This window comes from Meles meles, chromosome 7, assembly GCF_922984935.1.
Source record: "Meles meles chromosome 7, mMelMel3.1 paternal haplotype, whole genome shotgun sequence".
NCBI classification, from domain to species: Eukaryota; Metazoa; Chordata; class Mammalia; order Carnivora; family Mustelidae; genus Meles; species Meles meles.
In genome coordinates this window covers 13,547,252-13,574,797 of record NC_060072.1, presented here as the reverse complement: position 1 = coordinate 13,574,797, position 27,546 = coordinate 13,547,252, and the positions used below count along the sequence as shown (strand labels likewise).

The following is a 27,546-nucleotide window of genomic DNA, read 5'->3' as shown; positions in this document are numbered from 1 at the left end:
TGTCCTCAACCTACTAAATTCTGGGGTGTACGGATTCACAGCAAAAGTTAAATAACCTAAGAACTAAAGTCTAAAGGGTTAAAATGACCTGCTGAAAGTCACTCAGTATAGCGTGGCATGAGTGTGGCACCAGGTCTGACCCAGATCTATTAGTTAACTGGTGGAATAAATATATCTTCAGGTTATTTATTAATGACGCTCCCCAGATTCACCAGTTAAACAAGTAAACATGGACTGGGCATCAGACACTTGGGAAGTCCATCCCTAAGATATGGAGAATATAGAAACATAAGGCATGGTTTCTGTCCCCACAACTCCCATATTCGGCTAAAAAGACAAACGTGAATAAATAAAAGACGACGTACTAAGTGCCGTGATAGAAAGATGCACGGGGCATCATGGGCTGGGAGAAGGGGAGCCTTATCCCAGACTTTCAGGTACAGGTGGGCCTTCTGTTAAAAGGATAAGGAGTTTGCAAAGTTGGGAGGGGTAAGAGGAGGGAGGAGGTGAGAAATGGACAAACAGAGCAGCACGGGGAAAACAGGCAGGGCACACCCAGGAGAGGGTGGAAGCGAGAAGCAGGTCAGTGCTGCTGGAGAGTAAAGTCCCAGCAAGGGGAAGAGAAAGCAAGCATGCTGAGAATGACGCAGGTCCCGACGGTCTGTGTGCCGTGGTAAAGAAGCTCGATTCTCTCCCCTCCACGACAAGAAGCCAGTGAAAAGTTTGAAGACATCAGATTTGCCTTTCTGAAATATCACCTGGCCTTAGAGGCCAGATCTGTGGGGACTGGAAGGAAGAAGAGAGAGAACATGCAGACCTCCACTGCCAAAGGGATGAAGACAAAGGGATGGAATTAACAATATGAAGAGGGAGAACCTCTGAGTGCATCACAGAGGGGCTGGGTGGGGGGTCTGAGAGAGAAAGCAGAACCAACGGTCAGTTTCTTGCACGGCTGGCTGGGTGCTCACCACGCCTCCCATCACTGTTGCTGCCACTGACCACTAGATTCGGGCAGTAACCGCACACTGATCTTTGTTTTGTTGAGCTCTAAGAGCTTTTCACTACTGTTCCTACTGCTCAGGACCCTTTGGATCTTGGCTTCATCTAAACCCTTGGTAAGGATGTTAGAAAAGAGCCAAAGACACTGGCGAGAACTACAAACGCAATTCTGGATACACCAATAGGTCTAGATACCAATCAAGCTGAACAAACACAGAAGAAAAGTTCCGGTTAAAAAGCAGAAGCAAATGGCAGGAGTTTAACTTGGATAAGAGATGGTTTGGCAGAGGCAGAATCACTTCCAGGTAGAAGAGGAACCCATCCTTGGTTGGGCTGTTTCCATGGGATCCACTAGGACCCACAGACATCAGCTACGGGTTGGAAAATTTTGGCTTCATATAAGGCAGGACTTTCTGATGGTTAGAAAATGCCCAGACGTGGGACAGGCTACGATGGACTAGAGTAAGCAACATTTTTGAGTTTGCTACAGCTGTCCTAACAGACTACCATGCATGGCGAGGGGGCGGGAGGGGGGTGCTGAAACAACAGAAACTTAGTTTCTGTAGTTCTGGTGGCTGGAAGCTGACGTCAGGTGCCCGCGGGGTTGGGGTCTCCTGAGGCTCCCCTCCTGGGCTTGGAGGTGGGCGTCTTCTCCCCATGTCCTCTGTGTGAGGCTCTGTCCCAATCCCCTCTCTGTATTAGGACACCAGTCATACAGGACTACAGTCCATTCATAATGCCCCAATTTGATTGAATTACCTCTTTAAAGGCCAACCTCCAAATACAGTTCACATTCTGAGTTACTGGGGCGAGGGCTGCAACACATCAATTTTAGGGGGACACGTTCAGTCCATCACACAAACTGTCCACAGAGGCGTGGACACAGAGAGGTCTGGTGACCGTCAGGCAAGGGAAGGCCAGTGAAGGAACAGAAGCCTCAAATTTGGAGCATCCCTGAAGCTCCCGTTAGGTCTAAGACCTACAATCCTCAACAATGTGGGACAGCACCTCATTGCTGCTGTTAAACATTAATTAACACAAAATCTCTCCCGAGGGTTTCAGACAACAATCACACTTCCACAGCAGCTTTGACGACTGAAGAGAAATGCTGTTCTTCTGCACCCCACCCCCGAGGGGGCCTACAGGCTGCGGTCACACGCACAAGTCACACCCACGAGACGTGCGCCCAAGCCTCATGCACCAGCCCACGGAGCACCGTGGCCACACTTACCTGTGGAACAGGACAGACTTGACCAGGGTGACGACGTCGCGGCTGGCGTTATACCCGGCACAGACGATAGCAACGTGGATTGTCTGGGAAGCAAAGAACACAGGGCAGGCGGTCAGACAGAGGGAAGAGGGCCTGGGCCTTCCTGGTGCTTCAGACCACGTGGAAAAGAAAAATCACCCTGATCTCTTGGAGGGATCATTAGAAAACAAAGGGCATAGTTTGCAGCTGCGGAAAATAACTTGAGACGATTTTATTAAGGCCTTTTTAATCGGTTTATGGGGCTATCATCATTTGGAAACCGTTAAGGCTCTTTGCAATTACATTTCGGGGACGAGAGAAAGGGCGATCGGCTCAAACAGGCAAACAGTGAGTCCCCTACCCCGACTCTGGGAGACGGTGACAAATGGTGACAAGAGAGACGAAAGAAATACATCCCGGAAGGAAAAACTGGCAGGGATCTTGGACTGAGAAGCAATTGCTTGAAGCTGGGAAAGGTTCTCGCGAGACGTCTCAGGGTAGGGGCACCTGGTTGGGCCGAGAGACCAGTGAAGGTTTACAACAAGGGCCCCAGCTGGGACACCATTCCAAGTACTGAAGGCTGGCAGAATTGAAGGGAACCTCATGGCCCACCTCCTCTGAGCAGTCAAGAGCACAGGCTCCAGACATGAACCCTGGCTCTGTCCTTTAGCCTCAGGCAACCTGGGAAAGTGGTGGCAGGAAGGGACTGATTGTAACCCAAGGGCCATAACACGTCCTGCAGGAGGTCATGGAGTACACAGGGGATAACACCAACAACAGAATGTGGTGCTGGGCATACTGCCTTCCAATCACAGCAGAGACGGTCTCTAGAGCTGAGCTTCCCAAACAGGGTCCCTTGGCACCCCAGTGGGCTGAATCATGAATTACAGGACACGAGGTCACTTATCTCTTCAAGCGAGCGCTCAAGGCTACCAGGCAGGGCTGGCTCCCTCCGGCTGGGCTACCATCCAAGTTTCAGCAATCTGACAAAGATTGAGAACCGCTGCTCTAGGGCATCCCATACAGAAAGTCATCTGGCCTCTCAGAACAGCTCCAGGAATGAAGGGTTCATGCCTCCGGGTGTATCTTTTTTTTTTTTTTTTTTAAGATTTTATTTATTTACTTGACAGAAAGAGATCACCAACAGGCAGAGAGTCAGGCAGAGAGAGAGAGGGAAGCAGGCTCCCTGCTGAGTGGAGAGCCCGATGTGGGACTCGATCCCAGGACCCTGAGATCATGACCTGGCAGCGGCTTAACCCACTGAGCCACCCAGGCGCCCCCCCTCTGGGTGTATCTTTTACAGAAGCACAGCCTTCCCTGAATTGAAACCGGCTTCCTAACACCCACCCCACGCTGCTCTGGCCTGGGAGGACGGCAGGACAAGCACGTTCCCTCCAGCACCCTATACCTAAAGAAACCACTCACAGCCCTTGTTCCCAGGACATAGCTTCGGGAACCTCCATCATTCTAATCAGCTAGTTCAACACTCAGTTCTATTGACTGTGCACTGCTTTGGAAACTTCCTAGGAGTCTAGAATTACTTTAAAGTAAAAAATGAAAAAAAAAAAAAAAAAGGCCGGGGGAGAGGTGGAGGGGAAGAATAATGAAGTTCTGGTATCCTTGTCCCTCGCCTCCAGGCTCTCAGGACAACGACCTCTGGTTCTCAGACCTTCTTCCCCACCCCACCCACCACACCACCCAGGAGTTAACTCAGGCTTAGGCCGATGGGATTCGAACTCTGGAACAGAGATTCCTTACCCTTCTAGTATACCAGAAACACCTGAAAGATTTTAAACTACACCCTGTGCCCCAACCCTGCCTCAGAATATTAACTCACCATCTCTGAAGACCAGGACCTAAGGTTCTCCATACGAGACAAAATGTGACCCCCCTTCCCTGCCCAGAACGTCCGACAAAGTCTGGAGTCCTTTTCGGTGGTCACTCCTGGGGGGAGGCAGAGGCAGGGCTGCGGCCGACCCCCTACGAGGCACAAGGTGGCCGCCACAACACAGAATTATCCTGCTCCAAAGCTCACAGGGCTTTCCGCTTTCAGAGAGAAGCAAGAGGGGGTGCGGGGAAACTGAGACCCACAAGCTCCCAACCCGACCTCATCTCACATAAAATTAGATCATACTGTGCATATCTTAATTTCTCCACCTGTAAAACGAGGACACCACGGCGTATCTCTGGATATTCTCTCCCAAAGACTCAGGATGAAACACCATAACGTGAAATGCAACTGTCACTGTTTCAATCACGAAGGAAATGAAAAGGAAGACGCCTGCACGAGGAGACACAGCCAGGAAGGGGATGAGAATGGATAAAAGCTGAATCAGGCTCTCTGGAACCACAAATATTTAAACACGAGATATCAAACGTTGTCTTGGCTTCAGGGTTCAGGGGCTTTTGAAAATGGTCCCATTAAACGAAAGCATGAGCGCGCACATTCTCAAACCCTTTACATAATTTTCCAGTCTCTTTAGTTTCGTCCAATACACCTTGCCACCATGAATAAATTCATCATCGGGAGCCGCAGCGACAAAGCCCGCTTCTCTAGGAAGGCAGAAAATCCGAGTGCCGTGAACATGCTCTTTGGGGAGTTCTGGACGGTCCCAACTTTTGTGGGGACGGGAGTGAATATCAAGAATGGAACAGGGGCTGGGGTTCAGAGTGAAGAGGGGACAGGGATGGACACTCCTTGAAAGCAGAGTCACAAATGTGGTCTCACCACGATAACTTGGTTTGGAAGCTACGAAGTCCAGGTTTCAAGTCTTTCGATGTAGTGACTTAAAGATGACTGACTGATGGTCACAATGACTGGGACATTCCTCTCTTCAGAGTGAAGGGTTTGAACGTCAGATTCAGCGACCACTGGCCACTCATCAAGAATTCCTCCTTATATCTTCTGCAGATGTCATAGTTGCCTCTACTGATCACAAAGCTCAGACAGGGGTGATGATCTTATCTGCTCGTCCCCCACTCTCACTCATCTCCAACTCACTCCGTGCCCGAGCACCTGACCTTTATGGACCGAATAACCAGACTCCCACTGCCTCCGGTTTCTGGTTGACTTTGGTCACAGGGAGGCCTGAGGGCAGGTGCAAAGAGAGGTCGGATCCCCTGCGCCTTTCAGAAGCCCTCTCCCATAGTTTCAGCTCTCTGGGCTCTGTAAGGCCACCTGCCTCACACCCTACAGGGCCAGGGGTTGTAGTGACTCCCTCCAGGGAGCTCCATCTCCCTCTCTGGCTCCCATGCCTATGAGCCTGCCTTAACGGTCTTCCTCTCTTTTGAATGTGCCATTGGTCTCCTTCTAGGACCTGACCAATTCCAGTGACCCTCCCTTAGCCTCGCATGGGTCCTGATGGCTGGAAGGGAGGCACAGGTGGCCCTGAGGCTGATCCCTAAGGTGAAACGAGGTGGGAGAGCACCAACAGAGCAAACTGGAGAATGTGTCAGCTGCGTTTATAAATTTTAAGCAGCTTGACAAAGCTCTCAGACACACGGATCACAGGTTCATTCCAAGGAAGCCCACAGAGCTTCCCGCTCATTCCCTCAAGTCCTGATTCTGGTCTCAGCGCACACCCACGAGCTGCACCTGAAGACATGATGTAGTCGAACTGGGGCCGAGTGAGTGACGTCCTAGATCCTTCTAGGACTTAGAAGAAGGATCCAGGCATGACATGGGCATTCCTGGAATCCCTGGATACGCCAGGCACGGTGTTGTGCTCAGAGCACAGAAAGGCGAGTCAGTCCCCCAGGGTCAGGTGAAGAGGAAGAAAGACCACTGACTGGACAATCCCGTCAGGGACGGGAAAGGCTCCTGCGATGGTGAGCTCAGTGTCCTTTCACGCCAGGGTAGCCTGCGCCACCAGGACCAAAAGGATGCATGAGAGCTTCCGGGAGGAGAGGGCATTCCAGTGACTCAGCCAGGGCGATCGTCACTCCTGACAGTCAGGGTCAGCTGGGATTCATAGCTCTCTGCTTGTCAGCCTTCAACAGAACCAGAAAAAGAACATTCTCTGTGTTCTGCACCCCCTGCCCCCACCCCAACACACAAGAAAAAAGTCTCCTTGGGGTTGGTTTCTCAAAGAGGGATGCAGGGGAAAAAAATGTCCCAAAAGAAATCCAGAAGAAACTAAGGGGTGGCAGGCAAGGCGTGAGCCTGGCAGAAGGAATCAGTACCGTGCCAGCTGCGCTGCCCCCAGCAACACCGGGAGAAGCAGGACACAGAGGGCCCGGGATTCCTTGCAGGACACTGTCCGGGGCACCACTGAGTGTGAGCATCTCCTGTCGGAGAGACTGCCGGCAAGGAGAGAGAGGAGAGACCCATTTCGGCACCAATATCTGTGCTGTGAAAAGTCAGCTCACATTCGGGGGACAGCGGGAGACCTCTGCGGCGGGGAGGCTGGCCTCCCAGAGAAAGGGCAGCTGGGGAGAAGCACATGGACAGAGGACAGAGGCGGGGCAGGGGTGGCTTTGTGGGGAAAACCCCACCCCAGTGAAGAGATGTGGTTTGAGCTGCAACATCAAAGCTAAGCTACGGCTGTGTGACCTTGGACCATCACTCGTGTCCCTGGGCCTCCCAGCCGTGTCTGTAAAATGGAGATAAAAATGGGCACCGCACTGGGTCGCTGTGCACATCACACAAGTGAGGGCAAGGAGGCGCCCCTGATGGACGGATGCCGCTTGCCAGATGCCTAAACAGCACAGGGGGAGGTTGTTCAACACCACTGCGCTGGAACTCCCTCACCTACACAACAGGGACTTAACACTACTTGTCCTCAAGGGGTTGAGGACAAGGAGTAAGCGGCTCTCAAACTCTGCGTGCACCACAATCCCTGGACGGCTTGTTCAGACAGAGCGAGGGGTGGTGGTGAGGGTCGGGGGGGACTCCTTCCCCAAGTTTCTGATCCAGGAGGTTCGACATGGGGGCCTAAGGGATGCCGATGCTGCTGGTCCAGGGCCCACCCTTTGAGAACAGATGCTCTAGCTAAGTGCTCTGAAGAATGTCAAACACACACTCCATCAGACGTTAGCCATGGTCACACTGAGAGTATGGGAGATGTTCCAAGAATCTGTTTCTAGTGCCTCTCCAGTGGACTGCATAAAAGTCTGTGCACGTGTATAAAAGAACAAGAGACAGCACCCGTCACTGTCCCCAGGTCCTGAAATTCATGACTCTCAGGATGAGGACAAAGCAACGGAGGCGGACTCAGGATGCAGGCTTTTCCTGTGCAAAGAACAAAACCGTGGAAATCAGGAGAGCTGGGCAGTGGCTGCAGTTCTGCCTCTGAGTGGCTGAGTGACCTTTGGCAAGTAACTTAACCTCTCTGATCCTTGGTGAATCCTCTACACAAGGAGGAGGATAGAATTTCTACACACAGTAGTATACAGGGGACACTTTCCAAGACCCCCAAGGGATGCTTGAAACCGTGGACACTACTGAAACCTATATATATATTTTTCCTACAGATACACAACCATGATAAAGTTTAATAAAATTAGGCACCGTAAGAGATTAACAACAGAACTCATAATTAAACAATTATAGCCATATACTGTAACAGGTTACAGGAATGTAGAGGTCTCCTCACAGTACCTTACTGTACTTCCCCTGCCCTTCCTGTGAGGACAGGTGCGAGCTACCATGAGGGCAACGATGCGGGCGTTTGGACACAGCATCAGGCTACTGAGGGTTCTGTTTCCAGAACAGCTGACCACGGGTTACTGTAACTGTGGAAAGTGAAACCATGGCTCAGGTGGGATTCTGGCACGGAGTCCTAACATCCAGGGTTTTCCAAAATTCAAGATGAAGAGTGAGACAGGGTGGGACGGGTCTCGTCCATGGTCCCGTGGCTCAGCCAGTGGATAGCAAATCGAGGGGTTGAATTCAGAGTCCCGTTGTTAAACCCCTACTACCCGGTCTCAATAAGACACACATGGAACTAGAGAAATGAAAGAAAGGTACAGCTGGGGCGCCTGGGTGGCTCAGTGGGTTAAGCCACTGCCTTCGGCTCAGGTCATGATCTCAGGGTCCTGAGATCGAGTCCCACGTTGGGCTCTTTGCTCAGCGGGAGCCTGCTTCCTTCTCTCTCTCTCTGCCTGCCTCTCTGTCTATTTGTGATCTTGCTCTGTCAAATAAATAAATAAAAAAAATCTTAAAAAAAAAAAAAAAAAAAGAAAGAAAGGTACAGCTGATGAGCCACCTAGAATCATCCTGCAAACCTCCAGGGCATCCCTAGTCTCCTGGGAAGACAGTGGTCGAGTTCCGTCTCCTCTAGATGCTAAACCATGGACCCAAAAGACAAACTTATCTCAACCCTGTGGAAGACCAAAGCAGACATCTCCTACCGTGTATCAATTATATTTCTTTTTTTTTTTTTAAAGATTTTATTTATTTGACAGACAAAGATCACAAGTAGGCAGAGAGACAGGCAGAGAGAGAGGAGGAGGAAGCAGGCTCCCTGCTGAGCAGAGAGCCCAATGCGGGGCTCGATCCCAGGACCCTGAGATCATGACCTGAGCTGAAGGCAGAGGCTTTAACCCACTGAGCCACCCAGGTGCCCCGATCAATTATATTTCAATTAAAAAATTAAAAATGGGGCACCTGGTGGGGCTGTTCAGCTGCTTAAGCATCTGATTGTTGGTTTCAGCTCGGGTCATGATCTCAGGGTTGTGAGATTGAGCCCCACACCGGGGTCGGAACTCAGCTCGGAGTCTGCTTGGAATCCCCTCCCTCTGCCCCTTCCCCTGCTCATGTTCACTCTCACTCTGAGATATATAAAAACAAACCTATAAAAAAGTTTAAATTATTTACAAGAGGAGACACCTCCTGACTGTAATGGTAGCCAAGCTGTCAGGGCTCAGCAAGAAAGGGCAGGTGGAGCCACAGGGCCTCCAGGGCTCAGTCTGAGGACAGGAAGAGCCACACAGCCAGCGGGGGCTTCGAGCACCTTCTCCACAGTTAGAGGCCTAGTAAACGCTAAACCCACGAAGGAACCACCCGGCGTTGTCCCCCTGCATACTTCTGGTCTGCTTTGGGGCTTCCCTGTGTGACAAAGAACAGAGCACCCGCAGCAGGCAGACCGATGTTAGGGTGGGTCAGCAAAGCTGAACCCCTATTTGGGGCAGGTGGGCTGTCTGTCTGCACACAGCCCCATACCGACCCGTCACAGACGGCGCGTGCCACGTGCCCACCTACAGAACGACCCCTGACCCAAAAAGCCCGCACACGTTGCCAAAACACACGGCCATTCAGCAAGTGTAGACGGCGTGCCTTCTCTGTGCCGGACTCCCTCGGAGGTGCCAGGGAAAAGCGGGGAGCAAAAGAGGCCGGGCTGTGTAGCAACGAGGCCGCAAGGAGGAAGCGGGGGAGCAAGACAGACCTTCTAGAGCGCACGGCCCTTTGCAAGAACGTGGCTTGTCCTGTGTGGGAAGAGAGAAGCCACTTGAGGGTTCAGAGCTGAGAAATGGCATGATCCGACTTATATTTTAGAAGACCCTCTCGAGTCGTCCATTGGGAACAGATTATCTGTGCATGCACGTGCAGGGGCGGTGCGGAGGGAGCAAGGAAGCTGGAGAGAACAGTCAGGAGGCTTCTGCAACCCGCCCTGAGCATGGTGGATGCTGGGACAGGCTGCCCAGATGCCCTTCGGTGAGGTTTGTGCTGTCCTGGCGCCAGGATCAGGCTGGCTGCAGAGAGCCCCCTCCCCCGGGGCAGCCACTGCCACGAGACCACCAGCATCTCCAGGCACCGGCCTCATGGACCCAACTTCACAGACTGCGCGTGAAGCTTCACAGCACCCTTAAGCCAGAGGTGGTACGGGACAGGGAGGCAAAGGTGGAAGGCAAGACATGGCCACGTGATGTTTTCTTTCCAAGTCCTTGGTGATCTGTCTGCAGTCGAGCTGCCGGGCAGAGGAAGCAGAGAAGTACGTGTATTAGGATTTACAGCCTGTGGCGGGGATGTGGGGAAAAGTGCACCCTGATGTGCTGTTGCTGGGAGCGTAAAATGCTGCAGCTGCTGTGGAAAAGGATCTGGTGGTCCCAGAATAATTAAAAACAGGATTGCCATATAATCCAGCCATCTGACTTCGACGGACATATCCAAAGGAACTGAAAGCAGATCTCCGTGCGAGGTGTGCACACCCATGCTCGTGGCAGCATTATTCACAACACCAAGAGGGGAGCAGCCCGGCTGTCCACCGTCAGATGAACGGATACACAAAATGTGGTCCAGACATACGGTGAAATAGTATGCAGCCTTAAGAAGGAAGGAAATCCTGGGACACCCGGGTGGCTCAGGACATTAAGCACCTGCCTTTGGCTCAGGTCATGATCTCAGGATCCTGGGATCAAGTCCCACATCAGGCTCCTTGCTCAGCATGGAGCCTGCTTCTCTCTCTGCCTGTCTCTCCCCCTGCTTGTGTGTTCTTTCTCTGTCTCTGACAAATAAATAAAATCTTTAAAAAAAAAAGAAGAAGAAGATAGGAAATCTGTCTCACACTGCAGTGTGAACTGTGAGGACATCATGCTAAGTGAAACAAGCTAGTCACCAAAAGACAAGTTCCACTGGATCCCACTTCTAAGAAGTATCTAAAGGAGACAAATTTCCAGGAAGTAGAATGGTGGTAGCCAGGGTCTGGGCGAGGGGAGGGGAAAAATGGGGGTGGGTCGCTGTATAATAGGTATAGTTCATTTTTCAAGATGAAAACATTCTAGAGATCCGCCGCACAGCGATGTGAACATTCTGATCACTACTGAAACGTACATTGCATTTTTAAGAGAGTAAGTTTCACGATACATGGCTTTGCTATACCACGATTAAGCACAAGAGAGATTTTTAACTGTAGACCCACATTTTCCAGCTATGTGGCCTCGCTAAGCTCAGGCTTCCCTAGTCAAAACTTCACCATGATTGAGTCCAGAAGCTAACACATGGACAAGTGCAGTGTCTGGTACCAGATACTTGCACGAAAAGTGAAAGCAGACGTGATCACCAATGCCCTGCCCCTCTTTCACGGTGCTCATGCTCTGAACAGGCTGGATGGCTCCCAAGGTTTCCTTACTTCCACAATATGCTCTCAGTTTCGGGTGCCCTGGTGTTCCCCCTCACGTATAAACTCCTCCCCATCTTTCGGGATATACCAGCATCAGTTGGGAACTCAGTTTCTTCATCCATTAAAAAAAGGGGAAGGCGGGTAAGAATTTGTCAAGGTCTGCTGGACAGATGAACTGAAATGATTCATGTGAAGGGATTAGAGCCTGGTGTCATGAACTTAGAATTGTACTGATTGCTGATGACTGTCTTTTGACAGTCATCAGCAATCAGTACAATTCCTATTCATTTAAGAGTTTATAGTATGCCGAAGGCTCTATGTTCAAGGCTTTCAGCCTTAAATATTCTTGAAAGTCAGACATCAGTTTCTTTCCTTCTGTCCTTACCCCAACTCTCCTTCAAGTAAGGACTAGGATAGTCTTTTCCTTCACGGTTGAGAAGAGGCCCTTCAGAGCTGCTGGACTCCCTCTGCTGTGTCAAATGCTGGTGCTCCCTTTGTCCCCCTCCCATAGAAGAGGGCAGAAGACACAGGAAGGAGCAGATAAGCCACTGGAATCCGTCATTACTGGGGCCATGGGAGCAACTGTGCAACATGAGGATGGACCCTTTATTTTGTTCTGCTTTACTGTCATCGTCTTTCAGATGAGAAGGTTGCATCTTTATTTATTGTTGTTACTGTTATTTTGTTGTTGTTGTTATTGTTGCTGTTAATGGCACATTTTCCAACAAAAAATAACATGTAATAAGAGAGCATGACAGAGAAAGCAGATCAAGGCAGGACTCCTTTCGAGTAAGCACAGCCAGGAGGCTGTGGGAGACAGGACCCTTGCCAGGGGCACAGTATGGTAGCCACCTCCACGATTGTCCCCCCAGATCCCAGATCATGTGTGCAGTCCTGGTGTAGCCTCTGCAACACTGTATCGGGGTTGGCCTCTATGACCTACAGAGCTCGGAGAACTCACAGTATATGATATCCCAGGCGAGGTCCTAGAGAAGACTGTGGTCTCTGCCTTGTTCTGCTGGATCCCTCACTCGGGGACAGTGAGCTGCGATAGTGTGAGAAGACGCAAGCAATCCAAAGGACCTGAGGTCCCAGCCGTGCCAGCGTGCCATTCCGAAGCAGATCAAGCCCACCAATGACAGCCACCCGAGCAGACATCTCAACCTCAACTGCATGAGAGCCCTCCAGACACAATGTACAACGAAGCTGCTTCCAGATTCCTGCTTCTCAAACTGGACAACCACATAAATGCTTGTTATTTGACGTCATTGGGTTTTGGGGATACCTTGGTATGAAGCAATCAGTAACTGCTACACTTGAGTAGGGAAAGTAGCCTAAGGAACCACTACAGGAGCTAGGGTTCCCAAAACTCACTGCATCAGAAAATCCTCCTAGGTTTCTGCGAGCTATAATGTTCCCAAACTCCAGGGCTGCCTGACATCCAGGTAAGACATTTTGGCAGATTTATATCCTTGAAGGGGCCCAGAAGAAAACCTCTGAGGCTAATAAAATATGACTCCAAATGCTGCAACAGTATCTTCCAATAGCCCGGTGAACAGGAGAGGTGGCAGGCAAACCCCTCTACTGCTGAGCTATTTCATAAAATTCTCTAAAATGAAGTAAATGCGATAGATCGAAATACTGTGGTTTCCGGGGCCCAGAAAATGAAGGCACAAGGTGTCAACTTTTATAAACGTAATGCCAAAAGCAAAACAGTGCACCTGTACTGAGTTAACAAATACACTCACAATCCAGAAGGCAGTTTTAAATATAAATTCTTTTAAAAGAACAGATACATTCTTGCCTCGACCTACTGAGAAATGACTACTCCCCACATAGCTGCTGTAGCCTTCCAAGGTGAAAGATGACCCCCACTGTGCCCCGTAACCTTGAAGCCTTTGAGATGAGACAACTGCCAGGCACAGACCAGGACTGGGGCTCTAAGCTCATGGGAACGTGGGTCACAGGTGCTCTAATTCGCAGAGTGGTAAGGCAATGGTTCCAAGTACAGGTTCTTTGCTTTTTTTTTTCTTTTCTTTTCTTTTTTTAAATTTTACTTGAGAGAGTGAGAGAGAATGCACACCCAGAAGCAGGGGGTAGGGGTAGAGGGAGAAGCAGACTCCCTGCTAAGCAAAGAGCCCGATGTAGAACTCGATCCCAGGACCTTGGGATCAAGACCTGAGCTGAAGGCAGATGCTTAACCGACTGAGCCACCCAGGCACCACCAAGTACAGGTTCTAGAAGCAAACCACTTAGGTTTAAATTCGAGCACCACTTCTTCACGGCAGTAAGACTTTGAAATGATTATTGAAACTTTCTTAGCAGCTTTCTAATGTGTCAAATGAAGAAAGTATGCTGTGTGGATTGAATGAGATATTTTATGCAAATTATTTTATGTAAATTTTAGCACGGTGTCCGATCTACTTTAAAGGCTGAGTAAATGTTAACTTTTATTACTATTACATTATGACCAAGAAATGAAGCTCAAAGCGTGGAGTAAGAGAGACAGACTGCCATAATGGTGGTCTCACCTCAAAGAGTACCATTCCCCTGACCTCCCACGGTAACAGTATCAATAGTTGTTGTATTCAAGTTGACATCCGCTAATTCCCTGACATTCCTCCCACGGAGAGATGGGGTGTGTGCTTTTCCCTGCAAAACTGGGTGAGCCTTTGAGCCTCTCCCAATGAAAAGATTACGCTATCAGCAGAAGTGACACTATGTGACGCTGAGGCCAGGGCATAAAAACTCTTTCTATTCTACCCTGGTCCCTGGAACACTTGTCCTGAGTCTTCAGCTGCCAGGGAAGCGGCCAACCGCCTGGGGCCGCCATAGTGTAGGGAAGTCCAAGCCAGCTGCAGAGACAGACATGGAGAGGCCCTGAGTTTACGACAGGCAAGAGGGAAGTTGGGCAAGCTCCCACTGCTTCAGCCCTCACTGTTCAGCTCCAGCCACAAACTAATGACATGCGTTATGAGGGACCCCAAACCAGAACTGCTCACAGAATCCCTTCCCAAGTCCTTGATGCAAGGAAATCATGAGAGCTGATACAATGACTGGTGTTGCTTTAAGCCATGACCTTCTAGATGTTTCTCAGGCAGCATTAGGGAGCTGGTATGCCCAGAATAAGGCTCTGTGATGCTCATACAGAGTTAGCTTCCCACCTGCTATCCCATTTCATTCCCACAGCTGCACCAGGAAGAGCAGATTATAAATTCTCGTTTTTGTAATGACGACACAGACTCTAAGAGGGTCGCTGAATTACTCCAGTCATCTGAGTGACCGACAAGGCAAAGACTCCCACTCAGGAATTCGCACTCCAGTTCCAGTAACTTCTCTGCTATAGCAGAGCCAACTCCGGGAATGGACCAGAACCAGAAATGCAAGAAAAACACACCTATCCAGACACCCACAGGCCCAAGCAGAAATCCCAGACGATGATTCTGCTTCAAGTTCTGTGGTACTCAGAAACCAGCCCTCGCGGACACAGCACTTCCCTGACAACAGAGAAGAGCAGGAACAAGACGGACAGCTCTTTGAAGGCCACATAATTAGGAACGATAAGAGGGCACCAGGATTGGCGAGGGCCCATTGTTTCCATCACCAGATATCTTGGCTGACAGCCTGGCCATCATTATAAAAGACTTTTCAGAAATACTTGTCATAGCACGGAGAAGTTTCAGTGCAACGAGGGAGGATGACAATGTCCTCGGTTATGAGGCGCCGGGCTCTGACAGGGTGTCAGGACCAGCTTCGGCACTTGTAATGGCCAAGTGTCGCAATGAAGGGAGGCTTCCATTCTGACTCCACTGACTGACGCTCCTTGTTTGCCTCTATGGCTTCTCCACTAAAATCTTTAAAGACGCCAAGTGACGGAGACAGAGAAAGCAGCTACACTGGAATGGGTATGAAGTCAGCATCTCAAGGTCAAGGTGCCCCCGGAGGAGACCACCTTGAAATAGGCCGCCAGCAGATCAAGCCCTTCAGACTCATCTGTGGTGACTTTGAACAGGGCCAGGGTTTCAGCACAGACAATTCTACCAGAAATAACGTCAAGGGTCTAAGAAGGAACATTTTCAAGACAGGCAAAGAGAAGAAAAACAAAGGAAAGAAGCTTTCATTCTCAGGGGCAAAAGACAAAGAACTAACTTATGAGAAGAATCAACAATCCCCAGATTTGAATCCCTTTATACTGGTCTCAACCCATGTGATAAGGAATGTCCACTATAACCATAACATCTGTTCTCTCTGGCAGCAGAGCTCCAAAATGCTAGCAGAGAATGTGGCTTCCTCGAGTAAAAACCTACCCTTTCCAGCCCCCGGTGCAGCTAGGTGGCCGCTCCTGGTAGCCCCCCGGCACAGTTTTTCTGTTACGGGGGGGAGCGGCATGCCCCCACCTGACCGGTGCGGCTTTCCTGCCAGCTGGAATGTGGAGACAGGACCAAAGCTCGGGCACTCGTCATGGACGGGACGACCTTGGGAACGCCAGGCAAGCAAACTGAGCAAAACAGCACTGAAACCCACGTCCCCAAAACGGACATCCCTACTTAAGATGCCTCCAGACTTTTCTAGCACAAAGAGAAATAAGAGGCAAGGCCATTGTTAGGTGGGATTTTTTTTTTGATACTTCACCCTGAAGTCTAACGCCAACACCGAGTCTTTTAGAGTTTGCCCCTAGCTCTAATATTTATTGTCACCACTGATGTAGTGCAAACCAGGCCGGAGGTTCATTTTTCTCGGGGGGTTACAAACGAGGAAACCGAGACATGGATAAAGAATGTAACTTGCTGAGTGCCACACAGCTATTAGGCGGGGCACAGGGCCAGGATTTAGGCTCCGGTCTCACAGCTTTAGGAGCTGTTTTGTCTGCACTACTCTGGGGGGCGCCCCGGACAGAAGCCCTCTTTAGAAACAGGATGTGTCTCTCGGGCAACAGCACAGGGGAGGCAGACTGTCTTAGGAAGAGAAAACCCGCACCTTCTCCCTCTGCTCCACTTGCCCCTCCCCACCCTTTTTTTTTTTCCTTTCTTATTTCCATTTTTCACCTCCTTGATCCTCAGTCCATGTTGAGTCAGCCTGAATCACAACATGGTAAATACACTTCCTCCCTCTGGGCCTTCCCACTGAGTGGGCAGCGTTCCATCGCCCATTCTGAACGGACACCAGGGCCCTCACCAAAGAGCAGAGAACCTGCAAGAAAGTCAGCGAGCCTTCTGGCTGAATTAGGGTCCTCCCAAGCCAGCCGGAAGCACGGGCGTCTGTTAGCATGGCCGAGTCTTCATTTTCAAAGACGCAAGGGATGTTCAGGACCACAGGCCACTGGCAGCAGCTGCGGCGGAATAAACGGATGATGGGACCCGGCGTGTGGGCGGAGCCGAATCACGTGGCACTTAACACCAGCTGACACTGGAATTTCGTGAGCATCTCTTTTCTGTGTCCCACCTCAACAGGAGAACCAGAAGGGGAGTTTTGTCTCTTTTTTGTTCAGTGGTATTTCCCAGCACAGAGAACGGTGCGAGACACATGACAGAGACTCAGGGGCTGTTCGCGGAACGAAAGAACGAAGGATAACCCAGAGCAACCATTCCCCAGCCCGGGCTCTCTGGGCTTCCTGAGCGATCAACTCCCCGTGCGCTGCATCTCTATCGCCAGGATGATGCTTTTCTTCACATCTTGTAAGCTCACGTGTACATTCTCGCTGGACCTCCTCCATCCACCACTGCCCACCTCTCCACGCCTCAGACGGGCTGGAGAAGCCACGAGAAATCCTACTAGACACAGGGGGTCCTCCTCCTTCACTGCTGCTCTTCCCCAGAATGGAGTCTACGCTGCTTAGTAGGCCTCACATTCCCCTGGGACAAACCGTCTAGTGCCAGCAACATAACTAATAACCACCCTCCCATGAACAACGTACTACAGTCCGCCGGGTGTTTTCAGGGAGGTCTCAAGTCTCACATTCTGACCATGTGGCCAGGAAATGGAATCAAGTGGCAGCAGGTAATGTAGCTAACTACAAATAAGAAGTAACCATAATCGAAGGGGCACCTGGGTAGCTTAGTGGGTTGGGCGTTCAACTCTTTGCTTGGGTCATGGGCTCTGGGTTGTGGGATCGAGCCCCGCCTCAGGCTCCGTGCTGAGTGTGGAGCCTGCCCGAGGATTCGCTCTCTCCTTCTGCCCACCCCCTCACCTCCACCGCCTGCACACATGCTGTCTCTCAAAAAAACCCCAAAAATACCATAATTGAGAACATACCATGTATCAGGCACCGTTTCTGGCTTTATATGACCCATCCCATCTAGTTCTCATAAATCCTCCATGAAGCAGGAACTTATTTTTCATTTTTTTAATTTTTATTATTTTATTTTTTTACATTATTTTATTATTTTATTTTATTTACATTATTTTTATTGATGAGATATCTGAAGTTCAGAGAGGTTAGGTAACTTGCTCAAGCACCCACAGCAGAAACCACTGGAGCTGGGATATGAACTCAGGCTTTTCTGGATCACAAAAGGCCTTGCTCTTAATTCCTGTCCTTGGGAATGGGAAGAAGCAGGACATGCGTGTGCGCATGTGCATGTTTCGTGCAGACATAAGCACACATGCACGAATGAGAAGGATGAGGATGGCAGGCAGAGGGGCTGGTAAGTTTTCCCAACGTCCAGAGAGTTCCTAATACAGAAAGCATACTCTAAGGTGGGGGGCAGGATATTAAGCTATAAAAGTTAAACCACTGCCTTAATGAAGCACCAAGTGTCTGGTTCTAAACTCCAGAAGCTGATTATAAAGTGAGAAGGAGGCCAAAGGAATTGCCCAACAGGGCCACTACTCCACGTGCACCACTCACACTATAGTCTAAGTAAGAAGCATCCCCAGGATGGATGACCAATCCTGAGTGGGCCAACATGAACAGCCAAGAAACAAGGAGTAGTTTCCTTCCCTTTGCTCCTCTTAACTTTATCTCTGTGGTGTAAGCCCTCTTGTGCCCATTTTTCAAATGGTAAGACCAAGGCCCAGAGAGGCTAAAGGACTGGCCAGCCCGTACAGCAAGGTTATGAATGGTGCCAGATTCACACTGGGGCCGAGCCAGGGATGCCGGCGCTTTCCAGGCAACCTGGCCGGGCTGCCAGGTGACACCCATGAGGGGTGAGGGCCACGGGGCCTCTTGGGAGCTCCTTACCTCACACTTCTCCACGACAGGCTGCTGCCCGCACTCAGAGCTGTTGCCAGCCACGATGCCGGCGCGGAGGTTCTCGCTGTCGCCGGTACCCTCTTCCATGGAGTAGGTCTTGGAGTGGTTGCCGTGGCGGTGGGTTGGGGCGCGGCCCTGCGCCAGGCTGAGCTGCCGCCGCAGCGCACGGTTCTCCTCCTCCACCTCGCGCACGCGCACCTCCAGGCTCTCCCGCTCCCGCTGGCCGACGGCCGCATACCTGGGGCTGTGCGGCTGTGACTCCAGCGGCGACAGGGACACCGGCTTCCCATCTGGAGGAGGTGGTGGGCGGGGGGGAGACCAGGTTAGTCCAGACCAAACAGCCCGCGAGCCCTGACCCACGCCCCACGCATCTGTCACTGCGGCTCCTGCAAATAATATATACATTATATTATAAATACATGTATTGTATTATAAATAAATCCATCCAGACTGACCTGGGGACAAAGCTGAGAACAGAAGGACTTAACTACAGTGATAAAAACGAGCATAATGTTTAGAGAAGACAATTATAATTTTTCCTAATGAAACACACTGTGTTCCCTTCCCTGCTTGGCACACGTCCAGGTAGACTAGACATTCTTGTTCTCTATAAAATACGAATATGAAGGACTAGCAGGTAAAGGAGAAAGTGGAAGACAACAAAAAGGAGTAAAAAGAACAAATATTAATAATGACAAGGTTTATTTCGTTCTTCCTATGTGAACTCCTGTTCATCCTTCAAAATCCTGTTTCAGAAGCCTCAGTCCCACGGGAAGCCTTCTTCAGTGTGCCAGTAAAATCTTTTTCAGGCTGTTCTAACACACTTTTTGTACCTATCACTATGAAAAACGTGCACCCATCATACTGTACTTGGTCAATCGTTTTAGCGAATGTTTCCTGCGAAGACTGTTCAACGAGAACGAAGAACAGGTCGTACTTATCTTTGTGGCAAGGTATCACACCATCTGATATAAATGCCGTAAGGGTGGATACATCATCCAAGCCAAGAGTCAAATAATCAAAGTGCAATAAAAAAGAAGAAAGGAGGAGTGTAATTAACAAGGTTTTCCCAGAAAAGCAGTCACCATTATCAGCAACACTCCTTCTGACCATCATACACAGAGAGGATGGTAGGTCTCCCAAGTCACACAACCAGAACATGGTGGTATCAGAATTCGTACGCAGGTCTCTCCTGGGCCTGAACCTACACATGCTCGGATTAAGCACAGTTTCATAATCAGCTCTATAGAGCGCTATGGATTTTTAAAAACTTTTTATTAATGTAAAATCCCCATTTCCCAAAGATACTCAGCACACCACATCTTGTATACAGGGGCACCAGGGACAGGACACAGTTAAAGCTGTCACTCCCCTCTGCTCCTATGCCATCGAAATCCCGAGACCCTTCTAGACGACCAAGCAAAAAACGACCTCTTTAGAAAATTATCCTCTCTTAGTTGCCTGCCAAAAAAGAAAAAACAAAAAACAAAAAACACCCCCCAGTTTCTCTTTTTCCACACTTGGGGTTTTTCTTCTTCCTGCCCAGACCCCGCAGAGATTCCAAACTGTCCCAGAGAGTCTCTGTGACTCACAAAACTTGAGGATCAAAGGAAGCAATGAATAACACCCCGCGGGCTTCATCTGTGCCCTACGACTGCCTCGGCCTCTGCCCGGGGCTTTGTGATATGTCTGTGCGCCTTCACAAACACGACTCATTTCTTCTCCCTCTTAATCACCTCGAGGTTAAACGCCGGAGCTCCTGGCCCTCTCGCATTAAGGTGGCATCTCGGACTTGCTGAATTCCACTGCCTGGGACCATAGATCAAAGGCTGAGGCGGCGTGTGTGGGCGCACAAAATCACAGGTTGATTAGGGCTGTACTGACACTGTACAAGCTCTGACCCCAGCTTTTGAAACCTGTTTCCCTGTTTGGTAAAAACAAAAACAAAAACAAAAAACAACAACAAAAAACAGTTCCACCAAGGATGGAAACGAAGAGGTCACTGACGGCAACTGTGTTTCCTTAACTGCCATCAACCCTTTGAGCAGGGGTGCGGAGAGGTGAGCATCTAGCTTCTGGCACCAGGCAGAGGTACGCTTCTGTGTGGGCCAGCTACCGATCTGGGCAGCGCTGGGTAGTTCACGCTGATAATGTCTTAGGTGATTGCAGCCAAAGCAGGTGGCAACGGGTGTCCCCATTACGGATGAGGAAACAAGACTCTATAAACATTTAAGCTTTCCCATTGTGGTGCAGGGAGACTGCAACTAAGGTCTCCATGACTGTATGGGGCCCCATTTCTGCCTTTATGCTGTTACAGGTACAGATGTTCTGGGGCCTGCGGGGTCTTCTTCCTTATGAAAAAAAAAAAAAAACCAAAACAAAAAACAAAAAACCCTGGGGACATGTGGGGAGGAGCCCAGCAAGCTCTCGAAATATACCACAGTCCCAGAAGCGCTGGAAAATTCACAACAAAGGGGAGCAAGAAATTTGTTCTTTCGGATGTACTGCTTAAATGTTGTGAGCTCTGAAACGGGAGCAGAAATGCTAACCTGTATGGTGACTAACATAACATATAAAAAGAAAAGAAAAAAATGTTAACCTCACAAACACGATGGGAGGTTTAAATAAGATACGGAAGTACAAAGCTCTGAACACTTTGCCTCTCACTGGCAATAGTTTCAGTTAGAGGAGGCAGTATTAGGGGTAAGATATGTTGATGACATCAATTAGGTTGTTATTTTCTCAACACAGGCTGTACATTTTCTTAACACTGGGCTGTTCTCTAATATATGGGAGAAAGGGGCCGACAAACCTTGGCTTGTTCTGATCTGTGGCATCTCTGAACCTTCTTCCCTTCAGCCTCAGGCAGGTTCAAGTTCATCCAGAGGCAAAGTGGAAGCATAGGCAGGCTTCCCACGGGGACCTCATCCCTTCCTCTGGCTCCTCCCCTTTGAGCCCCCCGTTTTGCATACCCATGATTCTTTGATTATGTGCTTATAAATAAAGGCATAATTATGTAATCCCCAAGCAATTGCAATTCCAGGGGTAGCAAGGGGGGCAATGCTTTATGAACAGTCTACCCTTCTTTAGACCCCAGATGGCTTTCACCACACTTCGCTCTTGAAGGCCTGCAGGTGTTTTCTGTCTTTTAAAGCCCTATAGATTTGTCACCAAAGACAACATACAAAATAATAAATGCCAGGCCTCAAGGAGGGGAACCGAGGTTCGGAAAGGCAACACGTCTGCTGTGCCCTGCACCTGGCATATAGGAAGTACTCAATCAACAGCAGAATTGGGATTTCTGGTTTGTTCTAAAGGTATAGGGCTATCCCGAGCTGGTCCCATCGTCCTCTTCCTTGGCCGGGTTCTGCTTCTAGAAGGAAATCTCCCAAGCTGTGCTGCAGGGCCCTCTCCACTCGGACTTTCCCTGGCTCCGTGTGCACACAGACTGTGTCTCTACCCCAGGTGATAGACCCCACTGCTGCCCCATACACGAGCGGCCTGTTGCTCAGGTGTGTTCGTGGCTCCTTCTAATTTCACTCATCCTGACTCCTGCTTTTATTCCAGGACGACTTACTCCTCTCTCTGGCTCCTGACCTCTTTGTTCTGGCTTGTCCTGGCCCTCTGGGTGAAGAGAGGGAAGGGTTAGGACAGCGAAAGGCCGGCTTTTTAGAGGCGGTCTGCACTTCCCAGTGATGTCCTGTGGGCTCTGGTCTCTCCTGGGAGCACTCTCCCTAGCTTTTAAAGGTCAATTTTTACCATTCATACTTCCCCTGCTGTGGAACAGTTTGGGGACTCTGATGGTTCATTTTATGTGTCAACTTGACTGAACCACAGCATGCCCAGATAATTTGGCCAAGCGTTATTCTGGATGTTTCTGGAGGAGCTTAACATTTGAATCACTACATTAAGCAGACTGCCCTCCCTCATGTGGGTGGGCCTCATCCAATCAGTTGAAGGGCTTAACAGAACAAAAGGGCTGATCTTCTCCTCAGTAAGAGATTTTCTCCCACCTGACAGCCTTCAAACTGGGATATTTTTTTTTTCCCTTCTGCTTTTGGATTTGAACTGAAACATTTGGCTCTTCCTAGGTCTGGAGCCTTCCAGCCTTTTGAATGGAACTATATCAGCGGCTTTCCTGGGTCTCTAGCTTGCCAACTTACCCTGCAGATCTTGGGACTTGCCCATCTCCATAACTGCATGAGCCAATTATTTATAGTAACACTTTACACATACACACATACACACATACCCTCTTCCTCTATTTCTCCGGAGAACCCTGACCAATGCAGGGACCAAGAACAGTCCACAGATCATACTTTGAGTGGCACTGCCCATACCTGGCCTCCCAAACCCCAGGGCCTAGCACGTTGCCTGTACCTAACAAACATTTGAGCAAAGGAGGAAGGGAAGGGCTGGCATCTAGAACTAAAAAAAAATGGCTTAAAAATTGGCCTAGCAAATCTTAAACTACCAGATACTTAAAAAGTGGCCTCATTATAAACACACACACACACACAAAGTAACTTTATTGTAATATTAAATGCTAGGGAATGAGGGAGAAATAACAAAGAAAGGCACACAAATCAAGTAGACTTGTTAAGAGTCTGGAATTCAGAGTAAGAAAGAACTAAATTTAAATTATGGTTCCACTTACTAATAAACCTAGGCAAAAGACTTAACCTGTGACTCCATGTTTTCATATATAAAATGGGGGATGTGTATGTGTGTATATGTATATTACCTAGCATCAGGCCTAATTAAGGGAGATACATAAATTCTCCATTTTCTCCCAACTTACTCCATGAAACCAGGAAGCAGGACATGTAAAGAAAACCGCAGAAAGGACCCCTCATTTCTGAGCCCCTTTACCTTTGCTTCTCTGTTCCTTTTCCGTCCAGGTTCTGTATTTCATATACACACAGTCTGTCTGCACACGTGTCACACCCCAGTCACGTAATGCTGCCACGTGCTGGCCCGCGGTTCAGCCCACTTCGAGTTTAAAATGTCAAAGGAAAACATTATCCAAAAGCTTAGTCGACAACATCCTCCTCCTCCCTCCAAAATTCTCAACAAACATGAATTTATCAGCAGATTTGCATCTCTGAATCCACTTGAGATGAATGCTCTGAATTAAGAATCAAAACATCTAAGACGGAGAACAAAAAAGGTAAATTGAAAATCAACCTCCGTGCAGCGTGGTGACAGAGATTAGGGACTTGCCATCCAAAACGTTCTAAGTGACGATCTGAACAATTTGCGTGCACCGAACCTCTCTGGCTCTCTCCAGGGGGCTGGTGTCGGGCGCCGTAAAACCCACTGCTTGCACATGGACAGAACAGGACTGCGAGGCTCACTAACGTTGGCACACCAGGACCCAGGTGGGCCTCCCAGGCCCGAAGCCACCCACAGAAGGGACTCCTGCCAGCCCCCTCCAGTGGTGACAGACGTAGATCTCTCCAAACAAGGACACCAAAATCCTGCACCATGCCCAGATTTCAGGAAGTCTGTCCTCCCGCATCATTCTACCCATGAGGAAGACGCTGCATCCTTAACCTTTCTACAGCAAAATCCCCCTACATACAATCTGTCACCAGGGCCTGCAGATTCTTCCTCATGTTTGAAGCACTTGCTTCACTCACTGTTATTTCAAACATCCCATCCCAAACCAAATCTTTTAATCTTATCCTACGACGTGGGTCAGACTTTTTCTGTAAATGCCCAGAAAATAAATATGTTTTACTTTGAAGGCAACACAGTCTCTGATTCAAGTAGTCCACTCTGCCCGTTCAGCACAAAAGGAGTCAGAAAAATGTATAACCCATGGGCATGGCTGTATTCCAATAAAACTTTATTTATAAAAACAAGCAGTGGGCCAGATTTGGCTCATAGGCCCTAGTTTGTGAACCCTTGTCCTAAGAACCCTGGCCTCCAATCTCTCCCTGTTTCTGCCATCCTCACTCACGGATGTCCACAATAATGTTCTTTAGCCCTATTGCTACTGCATTTTGCAGATTTTGACAGTGCACAGAGTAACTCCATCTACTTCAAGGTCATCGATCGAATTCAACAAACACTCGGTCACAGTTCCTAGTGAGTACATGTCCAGTGTGTGGAAGCCCTGTGTGCCATCTCACTTAATTTAGCAAGACTGTAATGAAGCAAGTATTCTCACTATGCCAGCTTGACAATGAGAGCGGAAAACAAAACAAGAAATAAGACACACGAGTTAACTTGTTCAACGTCATCCCAGCAGCAAATGGCAGAGGGAGCATCTTGGCTCCAGATCAATTGCCCCTTTTTGCTCCAAATCAGAATGGGTCCTGATCATCCCCTCTCGAAACAGCTCCAATCTAATTGTGTGTTGTTCCTGCTTTGTTTCCTGGTCCCTTAGGCCAGTGGTTCTCAGTCCTGGCTGCCATTACAACCCCCTGGGTAATTTTTTACAAAATATGGAAGTGCACAGGCCCCATCCCCAAGGACTGAGCTCAGAATCTCTGGAGGTGGGAATCTAGTTAGCATTTTTAGAAGCAGCCACGCTCATGGGGGTCCCCCTGTAGAGTCAAGATGGAGAAACACTGATTCAGGCATTTCCCTCCAACCTCTGTGTAAGACACCATAAACCCCGCTTGCAAGAGCGCCTGCTGACTCCTGCAGGCAAATTTAAGAAACGGCTCACATGCAAAGGAAGTCTTAGCATTGCCACACTTAATTCCAGTTTTGCTCTGACCCTGGGCCCCAGTTTCCCGGCCCGTGTCTCTACTGTATTCTTAGAACCGCTCTATTGTGTAACCCAGGACCTTCCTGATTTCCTAGAAACTAGGCTGCCCAGTGTTTTAGTTACTTCAAGCTTGGGGTTCCACTGGAACTCTTTCCAAAGCAGCTTCTCCCCCCACCTCCCACCCCCCACTCCAGCTGCCAGACCTTCCAGCTTCCCTGAGTCCAGACTCCCCTCTTGGGGTCAACAGATCACTTTGTGCCAAATGAATTCTCCAATTTCTCACCTTCCATACAGGGCTGTGTTCAGTTAAAAAAAAAAAAAAAATTATGAAACGCTTAAACACAATCCTCTCCTTTTTCATTAACATCAAAATTTCACATCCTCCTTTAATACATTTTGAAATCACAAAATAAATATTGCAGCCAGAGTCACTTTAGAAAAATTTAAAGAACTCCATTTCCTCTTAAATGTCTCACTTTCTTTTTTTTTTAAACATTTTGATCGCTGGATGCCTATGGGACAGCTGCATTTGAGATGGCACGAATTCTGGGCAGTTTACAAGCCAGAGTCAGACATGGGCCTCAGCCTGGACATCTTCCTAATTCCAGAACTGTGGAACCAGATCTGCGGTAGGGAGGGAAATGGCAGTAGTAATAGGCCGAGAGGCTGCTCACTTGTTATGGGGTAAACAGGGAACATTTTACCCAAAAATTCCCCAAAGTGATTTTCTGGAAGTTGTCTTGGCAACCAAAGCAAACTTGAGTTCCAGCAAAGACCTTGGAGATCTTCTGGCAAAGACTGAACAACAGTTAAGAAAACTGTTCCCCACAAGCTTCTAAAAAGAATTTGCAACCACAAAGCCACGGAAAGAAGCCTGGCTCTGTTTTGTCATAATAGGCTAGATGCAATTTGACTTCTCTCCTCCATGAAAGTATTTTCCAGAACCTTGTGTCTTAAAGAGCTTAAGTTTAGAAAATGACATTTTTAGGGGCACCTGGGTGGCTCAGTGGGTTAAAGCCTCTGCCTTCGGCTCAGGTCATGATCCCAGGGTCCTGGGATGGGCCGCATCAGGCTCTTTGCTCAGCAGGGAGCCTGCTTCCTCCTCTCTCTCTGCCTGTCTCTCTGCCTACTTGTGATCTCTGTCTGTCAAATAAATAAATAAAATCTTTAATAATAAAAAAAGAAGAAAATGACATTTTTAGCACCAATTTGCTGTACCCATAGCTGGGTTTTTGCTCTAGGTGCTTAAAGTATATCTTAATGAGCAATGATATCAATGTTTTGTCCCTTGAAACTCTAGGTTCAAAACCTCAAAGCTTCAAATGTCTTTTTTTGCCAAATATCCTAAGTTCTGAAAGTTGGAGGCAGCTGGTCTTTGAATTACTAGCCTCACGGCAGAGTACCGAAGTCTTTCCACTTCTCAATCTGGCCAATCCTAGCTCTCTTCAATGTCAAAGGAGTCTTAAGTAGGAGAGAAGGACTTTGTCAGTAGCATTCAAAGCATCACCAAACCAGGCAAAGGATAAGGTATATAGTGCTTTATTATTTTTCTTTTTTATATAATTGCACAATTTGACAGTAGGGTCCAGTTCTTATAGATCACCAGGTGGTTTAGGAAACAACTACTGGACACAGCATGTCCCGGAAAATGTAAGTAGATATTTGCTCCATATCTGAAAAACCAATGAGTGTGTGAGAGCATAATTCACATTCCAAACGTCTCTGATTATCTTCTGTCCCCATTTAACTCACTGAGTTCAATCCCTGTTTGCATGGCCTCAGAGACACCCTGCTTTAGTGGTGGTCTCCAGTGGCTGAGTTTGGAAGACAGTGTTTCCCCTTGCACAGGATCTGGAGTCACACTTCATAGGCAAGCAACAGTTAAACACAATCCCTTTTAATGGGAGCGTCATCAAAGCTACAAGCAAAACTAGCATGATTTTATCCTTTGCAAAGCATGAATTGGCCATCCTCACCAGAGTCATCAACACACTCCCTAACTCAGAACTATTTCAAAATTTCTTTGTTATTTTCTCTTTGGCAGTACACAAGATGAGAGATTCCCTAAGTAGTTTTCCACCGATCTATTTTTTTTTTCCAAATCCTAGCAATAAATGTGTTATTTTATATGAAATATTCATGGCCCTTATAAAACCCTACTAATACGTTCCAAAATCGGCAAATCCTATGTGCTGGGGAGAACCATATTTTATAGTAAAAATTTTCAATGAGGTTTGATTTTTTTTCCAACTAAAATCTTGTTCAAATTAACAGAGCCACATGGGATGACTCTCTAGCAAGGTTTTAAAATTTTTACATTTGTCAC

The 27,546-nt window shown here is 48.7% G+C and overlaps 1 protein-coding gene across 2 annotated transcripts in view; it reads right to left on the bottom strand.

Moving 5' to 3' along the window:
- LARGE1 (LARGE xylosyl- and glucuronyltransferase 1) overlaps positions 1-27,546 on the bottom strand; it is a 525,674-nt gene that overhangs the window by 276,805 nt on the left and 221,323 nt on the right. For both annotated transcript variants that reach the window (XM_046013242.1, XM_046013243.1), the window contains exons 3-4: positions 18,488-18,789; positions 2,231-2,313 (exon numbers count right to left, since the gene is read on the bottom strand). In XM_046013242.1, the coding sequence (XP_045869198.1) occupies positions 2,231-2,313; positions 18,488-18,789 (385 nt within the window). The remainder of the gene's footprint in view (positions 1-2,230; positions 2,314-18,487; positions 18,790-27,546) is intronic.